Source organism: Xenopus tropicalis, chromosome 1, assembly GCF_000004195.4.
Source record: "Xenopus tropicalis strain Nigerian chromosome 1, UCB_Xtro_10.0, whole genome shotgun sequence".
Lineage (NCBI taxonomy): Eukaryota > Metazoa > Chordata > Amphibia > Anura > Pipidae > Xenopus > Xenopus tropicalis.
In genome coordinates, this window is record NC_030677.2 from 56,755,028 (window position 1) to 56,766,409 (window position 11,382).

Consider the following 11,382-nt stretch of genomic DNA (forward strand, 5'->3'; position numbering starts at 1 on the left):
GAAAACCTCTGGAGCATGTCAAAATGAAATATGTCTGAGAGGAAATAGGACAAAAAAAATCATAAGCAGGTATAGACTGACTGATACGCTTTCCTCCCGCTTCACCTCTGATTTACTTCCAGCATCCTGGAAACACAGAATTCGTGAGGTCAGGTGTGTAATGATAAACTCAGGTCACAGAAATTATTTGTTTAAATTATCAGATGACAAGTTTATTGTAAACCATTTGACATTGTTAAAAAATACACCGTAGACAGAAATATGCATGTTAAAACAGAGCTCATGGTCTTCCCGCCCAAACCTGGCCCTCCTCCTCCTTTCACCATTACTATTGATGGCATGACCATCAACCCTGTAAATTCTGCACGCTGCCTTGGGGTTATCTTTGACCAGTCCTTCTCCTTCTCTAACCATATTAATAACACTGCCAAAACCTGCCGCTTTTTCCTCCGTAATATTGCCAAGATATGCCCCTTTCTTTCACAAGCAACAGCTAAAACACTAATCTATGCCCTTATCCTTTCCCGCTTAGATTACTGCAATCTCCTACTAACCGGCCTCCCAGACTCCCACCTCTCTCCCCTGCAATCAATCTTAAACTCTGCTGCCAGGATCCTCCTGCTCTCTCCTAAGAGGGATCCAGCTCAGCCTCAATTAAGCTCACTAGCATGGCTGCCTGTCAAGCAAAGCATAGCTTACAAAATCCTTCTGCTGACATTCAAAGCCCTTCACTCCTCTGCTCCTCACTACATTTCTTCACTGGTCTCCCTACATGTTCCTGGTCGTCTCCTCCGCTCCTCTCAGAACCTCCGTCTCTTTACACCATCCACACCCACTGCGCTCTCTCGTCTTAAACCTTTCTATCTCGCTGCTCCTTACCTCTGGAACTCTATCCCTGAATCCCTCCGTAGGGAAAACTCATCCACTCTCTTTAAGAAAAAACTCAGCTGTTACCTTCTGGAGCACTAAGACATTATTTTGCCCAGTCCTGCGCTTAAGGGCAAATGCCCATACCTGGTGCACTCTTACCTTCCAGTTTGTGCCTGTATGTTACCCAACCACTCAGATTGTAAGCTCTACGGGGCAGGGACCTCTTTCCTACTGTGTCTCATACCACATGGCACTTATATATATATATATATATATATATATATATATATATGTGTACATATATGTATTTATTGTATTTATTTATTATATCACTTGTCCTCCCTGTGTGTAATTTTGTATTCTGTACGACTGTACAGCGCTGCGTACCCTTGTGGCGCTTTATAAATAAAGTTATACATACATACATACATGTTAAGTCCTGAAACAAATCAAAGCAATATAGCACCATGCAAAAGTATTCCGGCCCTTGACCAGTTCTTTCATTTTGCTGAATAACAAGTCTTCTACAAGGGAAATTTGTTTGTAAACTTGACATTGATTCAAGTTAGAAAAAGGTCTTAGGAAAAAATACAAAATTGAACGGTGCTGTATGCATAAATATTCAATCCCCACACCTAGAATATTTTGCAGATCCATCATTTGCTGTATTATGGCTTTAAAGTGAAACAGAACATGGCTGATCTGTATATATAAAAATATATCCCATAAAACAGCCCATATGTAAAAAAATTACTTTAATGAAAAGTATATTTCTTTAATGGAATGTGCCATTGAATGAATAATTCCATAATGTAACAAGCCATTGTAATTACTAAAGTCCGTTCCTTGGAACTGTGCTCACACAAACATTATAGGTTACATCAGCCAATGAATGGACGTGGCTGTATCTTTTACTCTTGTATGTATGTATATCTTTATAAAGCACTACTTATGTATGCAGCGCTGCACAGTAGAACAATAGATTAATACAACAGGGAGTGATTAAAATAGATAAATGCAAAGTATAACAATAAATAAGGTACAGTTGCAATTAGTTAAGAATCAAAGAGACAAGAGGGTGGAGGTCCCTGCCCCATAGAGCTTACAGTCTAAATGGGAGGGTAAATTACAGACAAAAATAGGATGGTATTAGTGCTGCAGGTTACAGTGGCTGACACTGCAATAGAAGTGCTTAACCTTCTTTCTTTTAGTTAGACACTGCCTTTTTCCCTGTCAGGTGACCAGTGAGTGATAAAATGCCACAAATTGGTGGCTAAGCTTATTTTGGTCTGTTGAATGTTGAATGATGCTTGTGCAGCTCAGCTTTTAACTAGTGGCAGACATCATTCTTATTTGGATTGTGATGAGGGCTTTAAAAGGCTATTGGAGGACCTTTTTGGTCATTGTCCTGAAAGGTTTTACTTTTGACTAGGCTTTATTTATCTGACTGAACCAGGCAGTGATGTAACTACTGTAGGATGGCCTGCGCCCCCCCGCCAGACTTGCTCCAACGGGCCCCAAAGGCAAACATACCCACCCACATTAGTTATGCCACTGGAAACAGGTTCTCTTGCAGTATTTCCTTGTGTTTCACCATTGTTTTTTCTGTCTGTTTTACCAAGGTGCCCAGTCCCTGCTTATGAAAAGCAGCCCCATGTTATGATGCTTCACTCATGATTTTGACTTTTATTGTACATTTAGGGGCATATTTATTATGCTGTTTAAAAAACGGCCAGAAAATTCGCCACACATCGCCAGGCTTCGCCGATTAATCGGCGTAATTGTTTTACTAGTTTTTTCTTCCACCGGAACTTATGGGAAATAATGGCGTAATATCCGGCGTTCAGATGGCGATCTTTTCCATTTATTTTACACAGCTTTTTAATCCGTTTTTTCGGCGAATTAGTTTTGCACAGCATAATAAATACGCCCCTTACAGTATTGGTATACTTAGCAATAGGAGTGCCTAAAAAAAACACAACCAAAGGTTTTTAAACTAGGAAAAATAATTGAAATATAATTGAATTTGATTTCTGAATTTAAAATTGCCATATTATTTTTCTTCAAATTGCTTTTTCACTTCTGACAGAATGGCATAAACATTTTGTTTTTACACAGATTTTTTTTTTCTTTATTCTATCAAAGGCTATTTAAATTTTTGCATCTCTCTGATAATGAGCCAGATCCACTGCATCCAGGGAAAAATTCATAAACAAGGTCTTTTTCTGGGTTTAAATTCAGATATGCTCATGGAAAGATAAGCTAAGTAGTCACTATTGTACTTGGTCAAGTCACTTTGCATTTCTGTTGCGATGGTAAAGTACTTCTAAGTAACTCACAGGGGCCATCTGGGCATATTTCATTTAGCAAAGGGTTAAATCCAAGCATAACCATAAAAAAGTAATCACTAGAAATGCTGCACTGCAATGACATTAGAGGTTAGTGTTTTCAGACTAAAGCTCCAGGGCCTCTGAATGCTGATGCAAATTGCAGCGTGAGAAAGTGACGCTTCCGATCTGGGAAGAGGAAATGTTGACATCTTTTTGAAATGATGATTAAACCTATAAAGTCTAGACTTGGTTTATAAAACTGCTGATATTTTATGGCCAGTTCTAAACACAATCATTATCATTTAATTTGTGCTTAGGGTAGCTGTGCTCTAATTACTGAAGGAAAGAAAAGAAACTCCTGTGGCAGAGTACTATTAGGCCAGTGAGATTTGTGAAAGGCCCCAGCCCATGTGGTGTGTATTAGAATACTGTCGGTAATTTCACTGCTGCAAACTAAAAATCCTCAAGGGGGAGTTAATTACAGGAAAACCATTCCAAATATCAATAAGCTGCATATTTTCCATGACAGGGGGTTTCTCAACTCAGGTTGAACGCCTGCAGAACGGTACCCATATGCTACATGACAAACAAAATTGTGTTTCATTTTTAGCTGCGTTTGGGGCCCTCCTCTTGCATAGCAGCACTGCTTCTTTAAGGTCTGTTAGTTTATGTCTATAGCAGTTCTTTCAGTGAGGTGAAAATCTTTCTAGCATCGGAAAATCTTAGTTGATCAAAATAATACTGGAAAAAACCCTACTTCGATTTGTAATACAGAGTGAAAAAAAAAATTCAAATCCACTACAAAAGAATCAACCACAATAATCCTACGTTAAATATAAACCCTAATTTGCTTTCAGCCAGGCACTTTGGGTGCCAAAATAAATCAGAATCTGGGATTCGGTGCATCAGTACTGCCAATACAACTAATTTTAAAACAAATCTGTGAAAGAGACATGGGGCATTTACAATACACTTGAAACCAATATGTTGCAGAATATGTTGCCTTAAAACTGAAGGAGGGGGTAGGTGAACAATTACGCTAGTGGGCAGCAGTGAACTTCAGGATCAGGCCCTGTTTTAAAAACATATATTAAAAACAGCTTTTAAATAAGTTCCTATTTCCAAAATGGTTATATTTTGCTTATAGCTTAAGACAAACTGCCTTAGAGAATGCATCCCATAAAGAGTAATATTTCAGTGACTCACTGGTGGGGCTCATTTATCAACACTGGGCAAATTTGCCTGTGGGCAGTAACCCATAGCAACCAATCAGTAATCTGCTTTTTTCAGCCAGCTGCAGGTAGAGCAATGAATGCAACAGTTTGATTGGTTACCATGGGTTACTGCCCATGGGCAAATTTCATGTATTGATAAATGACCCCAGTGACATTCAGATCACTTTAAAATGTGATAACACTTCCTGGAACATACGTATTACATAATGTAATAACAAGCACGGTGGTTACATGTGCTGCCTTGGAGCGTTGGTGTCCTGGATAATCTGATGGTAGTTTCTGTGCTTCTTTACACCTGTGTGGGTTCCCTCTGTCTACACCAGTTTTCTATTACACTTAAAAAAACAAACAAACAAACAAAAAAAAACTACATACAGGTTAATGAGATTGACATGTTTGTATACTCCACCAGTGTTTTTGCACCAACAGGGTGACTAATTTGGATAATAAATGGGGACCCTTAAAATATGTTGGTATGTCAATACTAAGGCATTCACCTGTGTTAAAGACTACATATCCTAGGTAATGGCTGTTTTGTAGAGCAATCAGTACTGGACTGGCCCACAAGAATACTGGAAACTACCCTGTGGTTCCAGGCATCATTGAGTGCTTCTGCTTATGTAACCATTTGGCCTTGTGTGCCTATATTTTTCTGTATGATAACAGAGAAGAGAGATGGAGAGCTGACAATGGGTAGAGAGAAGAGATTAGGACTAGCATAACAAAGCTAAGTAAGGAGAAGTGGAGAAATAAGGGGAAAGTGGGACCTATGGCCTAAGATTTCTGGTGGGCCACTGGCATCCCACTGAAAGCAGTGTTTGGAGAGCAATGTTCTGTCTTTGATGTCAGTCTTGGTAGCCAAAACCTAGATACAGAAAAGGGAAATTGTAAAGATTTTTTTTTAAATTTTATTCAAACATATACAGGTATAGGATCCCTTATCCGGAAACCCATTATCCAGAAAGCTCCGAATTACTGAATGCCCGTCTCCCATAGACTCCATTTTAATGAAATAATTTAGAATTTTAAACCAATTTCCTTTTTCTCTGTTGTAATAAAACAGTACCTTGTAATTGATCCCAACTAAGATATAAATAATCTTTATTGGATGCAAAACGATCTCATAGGGTTTAATTAATGTTTTATTGATTCTTTAGTAGACTTAAGGTATGGAGATCCAAATTACGGAAAGACCCCTTATCTGGAATACCCTTGGTCCCGAGCATTCTGGATAATGGGTCCTATACCTGTATTGTCTCTTAGTAGAGACCCTTGATGGGGCTGCAGCAGTTACAATAAGGGCCACATTGCTAGTGTCTCAGCTCCTCTTTACTTGAGTAATCTTTACCTTTGCTACCTTTTTATAAAAATATTATACACAGAATTAAGAATTCTTGGATATTCTGTAAATTATATTCTTGTAAATAGAGCCTAGTGATATCCTAATGACATAACATCTACAAAAACATGTTTCCAAATTGAAGTGGATTGTAATTAAAGCCAATTTTGGAACAGTTAGTTAATTTCAATATATTAGATATTTTTTAAAGATATAAATGGTTTAATACTTTGTTTCTTCAACCCAAGATTTTTTTTTTTTAATTGCTAAGACTACTTAACCATGGGTGCTTGTCAGCTGTGTACTGCAAATAGCTGGCTTGCATTGGATTCAGCCTGTTAGACCTGGTGAAAACTGTCAGGGACAAATATATATATATATATATATATATATATATATATATATATATATATATATATATATATATATATATATATATATATATATATATATATATATATCTCAAATCTCAACAGTAGAAAGCACTCACAGCTACAGCATCAATCAGGTCAGTGATTTATTTCAGCATACCATCTATATATAGGACTTGGCAAAAATATAATAAGTTTATTTAAGAAAAGAGATCCAACGTTTCGAGCACTAACTGTGCTCTTCCTCATTTTTTTTTAAATACCCACCAGAGTGTAATATATATATATTTTTTAAATGGATTAGCTCACTCTATAAGCCCATGGCATGTTGGGAAATGGTTCTTACATATTCATTTTTACAACCACCAAAAAGTAGGCTAGCACCCCAAGTTTCTTTAGAAACAATGTTTCATTGGCAGGATAGATAGAGCCTAGCACTTTGTGTGCTTCTTCTTATTTGACCGTGTATAAGGCTAACACTGGGCCCCAACCAGTATCTCACTGGAGCTAAAGGTGGCTTCAAGGTGGGCATATCAGAGAAAAATCGCTTATTTGGAGACCTTGCCAGATGAGCAGATCTTTTAATGTATGGCCACCTTTAATCATATTTTTTATGAAGGCTGGATAACACCCTCAGTTAAGGACTCCACTAGGCCATGTGTGTAATCATTTTCTCAAAGATCTGTATGGGCCCCTGGTGTTATCTGACCATGGTTCTGGGGCCCAGTGACTGAAAAATTAGATAAATATCACCAAGTTTCAAGATCTCACACACAAATGTACCTTCCATGAATGCCAAGCTTTAAATGGGCAGAATTTTGCTTAATTATGGTACTTGGCACATATTGCATATGCAAGGCATATGCAAATTATATTTGTTATTATGTTACTGGAGTTTAAATGTATAGGTATTAGACAGGTATGTGTGGGTGTGAAAAATGTCATGGAACTTATGGGATTTCACAGTAGGGGGGGTACATTATTCTATATACATGGAGCACAATCTGTTTTTGTTTCAAGTCCAGTTGAGTGCTATACTTTTTTTTTTTTTTAAACATTTGGTATTTAAGCAGGCATTTTATTTAAGATATAAGCAATATATACAAAAAATAAAATAAAACCTAGTTTTTGAGTGTGAATGATGTGCAGCATTTTAGTGCTACATAGAAATAAATACAGGTATAGGACCCATTATCCAGAATGCCCGGGACCAAGGGTATTCCGGATAAGGGGTCTTTCCATAATTTGGAGCTCCATACCCAAGTCTATTAAAAAATCAATAAAACATTAATTAAGCCCAATAGGATTGTTTTGCATCCAATAAGGATTATTTATATCTTAGTTGGGATCAGTTACAAGGTACTGTTTGATTTCTACAGAGAAAAAGGAAATCCGTTTTAAAATTCTGAATTATTTGATTAAAATGGAGTCTATGGGAGACAGGCTTTCCGTAATTCTGAGCTTTCTGGATAACTGGTTTCCGGATAAGGGATCCCATAATTGTAGTACCAAATCTCCTCTAGTATTTGCTGTCATTAACTCTTTCATATCCTGTAAAAAATATACATTTTTATTATATCCATGTGTCACCCCTTGGGATATCTAAAGTAAATGGAGTCTTGTTTTATATACAGATCCTGATGAAGATGCACTTGTGAAAGGAAAGCAGTCTATCAAAGGTCAGGTTGTTGGAGGACAAATCTCGGAGGGTGATAGCCTGCTGGATGGAGAGGATGACACACTGTCATCCTTAGAAGAAAAAGATCTTGAAAGCCTTACAGGTAAATCTAATTGATGTGTGCCACAAATAACTACACTGTTTCTGTCCTTCTGTATAACTGTGTTCCTGCTTGCCTCTTCTAATATCTGTGCAGTTCCTAATTAATTGAGATGCATGCCAGTTAAATCTCTTACCCAACACCTAATACTGCTTGCTTTTACCTTTGTGAATAGCACCGTGCCATTTGCTCCATGTCTTCAGCAAAGTAAAGTCTGCTGCCAGTGCTCAGTTCTCAGTTCTCCTGCTTGCTTGAATGCTATAGAGCCTTTTGGTTAGATGTGTATCTCCTGTAGGCACAAGCTTTTGCTCTAGCTTCTGCCTCTGAATCTCGGCAAGCTGCCTTTTAAAACTATTATTTCACACCCTATTTTTTAAATTAGCATTTTTTTCCTGGAAAACCATGTGTGTGTATTGTTTTTTTTAATTATAATATAAATTTGCAGTCACAGTTTTGTCGACTGCAATAGTAATTCTTAGCAGTCTGAGAACACAATTACTGCTATGTTTTTTTCTCTCAAAATGTCTGCAACTAAGCAAACTGTAGCAAAGTTTAAACTTTAGTTTACAAAAAAGAACATGACCCAAACCCACAAACACAATGATTTCAAAGCAAATTGTTAAGAATACTTGCATGTGTATGTTTACTGGCGTTAAAAACCTCACTTAAAATACCCATTTAATTCTATGTTACTGTATGCCAGCCATACTGTGAGTGTGTAGGCAGTAATACAGAAGGCGATACTTCAGGGGTTGTGACTTATGATTGTCTATCTTGCTGGCACAGTACTGGATATTAGAGAAGCAATGGTTGTATTAGGGCCCAGTTCAGATCTTTTGTTTCCCCAGCCACTTAAGTGCATATTCTCCTGTAACTTGCTTGGAGGTATATTTCACCTTTGTTTGTATCTAATCTAATCTAATATCTGTCTGTCATAAGTACCAACTGTTCCACATTTCCTAGATAAAGTTTGCTCCCCCCCCCCCCCCTTCTTTCTTTTGGTACAGTCTGGCTTACTACACCTTTCAGTGTCCCATTGACCAAAACCAGTTGCCAGTGTGTGTTATTATATAACTGCACAGGAGCCTGACCAACAATTTCTGTAATAGGCATGCTGGTTAGGCACCCTGACTATTGTATGTGGCATACTGCCCTGTTATAACCAAAGTTGTATGAAATACTGGATCAGCTGTAAAGAGTCTTTGGAAGCCATTTTTATATGTTGGCAACTATTATATAGTGATCAATTTCCTATTTATACTGGAGACCTGTGCAAAGAAATTCTGCTGAGAGAACTGAATACTGTAGGTTCAGTTTCCACTCTGCATTTGAGATTTTGCTAAATAGACAGAATTAAAGGGGAAGTAGGTGTATGATTGCATATGTGCATTTATTTTCTAAATATCTCTATATGCACGCACATCAGCAAAAACACCCATATATACATGCACATGATGTATATGGACATTCATTTTATTCCATTCATTTTAAAGTTTGCAGGTGCAAATGGATGATCATTTCATAGCTACCTTACCTGTATATTCACTATATCCATTCCAGTTTCAGAGGTTTTATAACAAAATGACTTGCAATTTCTGCTATTAGTATAGTTAAGAGGAGGCTCAATTTGCCCTTTCTCTCTGTACACATCCACTCAGGAGGAATACAAAGATACTGTAATAGAGGTGACAGGGGTTTAATTATATAATCCTGACAATGGCAATAGGATTAAGAGGTAATCCTCAATAATAAAGTGGTGTGGGTTGGAAATGAAGTGTAAATTGTCAGACCCCCCCCCCCACCTTCTGGAATGAGCTACCCCTGCCTCTTACAGCTGCCCTCTCGCTCCTGTAATTGAATGTCTGGGAGTGATTGGGAAAATGTTATTTCGCCTCTCTATTCCATGCTAATGCCCTGGGTGCAAGGGAACCCTGTGCTGCTCATTTCATTCATTTGTGGGGCTGAGCGCTGGGAAATGAGAGCAGCTCTGTAGCTATCTGCTGCCCATCTGCACACACAATGTAGCACTACACTGGGAATAGGGCAGAGCCTGCTCTAATCTCAGCACAGCATCTCTCTCATTGTCCCAATGGCACACATCAAGATTGATGGCAGATTAAAGACACTCACCAGTCTAACAATCGATGGAAATGACAATTCATCAGAATATTTTGGCAGTAATTCACCAAAATCATTACCTGGCCCCTTCTCCTTGTCCCTGCACACTATATTAATCCAGAATTTCCGTGTCACTCATCTATTGATGGGCTCTCTGGCCTCCCCCCGAATAAAGATATTGTGTATTCAGCCAGATGATCTCATTGCAATGTATGGATCAATATGAATGGGACATGCGCGCTATAGGATGCAATTTAGATGTTATGTTGTGTGTATGTATAAAACTCTCTCCGCCTGATATTGATACCCTCCCTGTGTCGGCTTATGTGAGTTGTATAGTTGCGCTGCGTCTGGGTATCGCTGCCGTGCCCTGTCCTGGGCATATAAATCTAAGTGTGCCATAAGTACTATAGCGCCCAGGCTTGCTGTATTGTCTGTCTGTGAGAGGAACTCGGTGCAAGTGAGGTGAGAAAGGCAGCCTGTCGCATTCAGGTCCCCCAGCAACTCCCCCCCGTGTGCCTTAGCCTAGCTCTAACCTGCCCTACACGCCAGGCTGTTATATATCCGAGCCTCCATAATGGCGGGCAGCTCTCTCAGCTTCTAGCCTTGCTCTAGCCCTGACTACACAATGTAAATAAAATAATGCCTGTGTGTTCAGGGGCATCGCACTGTCAGGTTCTACTCGGTGCATAAAACATGATGGAAAGTCCCTATCATAAGCAAAGGTGTGTGTGTGTGTGTGAGTGATTCGGCCTACTCCGTATAAGGCCTTGTCTAAGGACTCTTACTGCTTGTCTCTTGCCAGGTCCTGTTAACCTTAGCACCCCTGCACAATTAGTGGCTCCTTCCGTGGTGCTAAAGGGCACCCTGTCCGTCACCTCCTCTGAGCTCTACTTTGAGGTGGAAGAAGATGATCCTGGATTTAAGAAAATGGATGCCAAGGTAGTATTCTCAGTATGGTCTGTCTTTGTCCATTTGCACCTTGTATTTATTATAGTTTACTTCCAGAATATGGGCAATATGAGGCCACCACGTAACTCCCGGAATTAACCAACAGTTGTACTCTTTCGGGCCAGCTGGAGGGTCGCATGCTTTACATCTCTGGGGTAACAATAGGGCAAGCTCCATTTACCTCAATGTAGCTTTCCACCCCTGACCCATAGCTAAGTACATTTAGTTTGCATACTGATAACATTTTCTCTATTATTAACTTACTGGCAGTGGCACCGTTTTCCTTTTCAAATTGAATTTCCATGCAAGGGCTGCAGTATATGCCCATTCTTATGGATTTATCGAGCTGACCCACTGCTTTGTTTAGGGACCTGCATTATTTATTATATA

At 38.8% G+C, this 11,382-nt stretch overlaps 1 protein-coding gene across 1 annotated transcript in view; it reads left to right on the forward strand.

Moving 5' to 3' along the window:
- lrba (LPS-responsive vesicle trafficking, beach and anchor containing) overlaps positions 1-11,382 on the forward strand; it is a 341,818-nt gene that overhangs the window by 182,276 nt on the left and 148,160 nt on the right. Inside the window, exons 38-39 of the mRNA XM_002933499.5 lie at positions 7,780-7,926; positions 10,847-10,983. Of these exons, the coding sequence (XP_002933545.3) occupies positions 7,780-7,926; positions 10,847-10,983 (284 nt within the window). The remainder of the gene's footprint in view (positions 1-7,779; positions 7,927-10,846; positions 10,984-11,382) is intronic.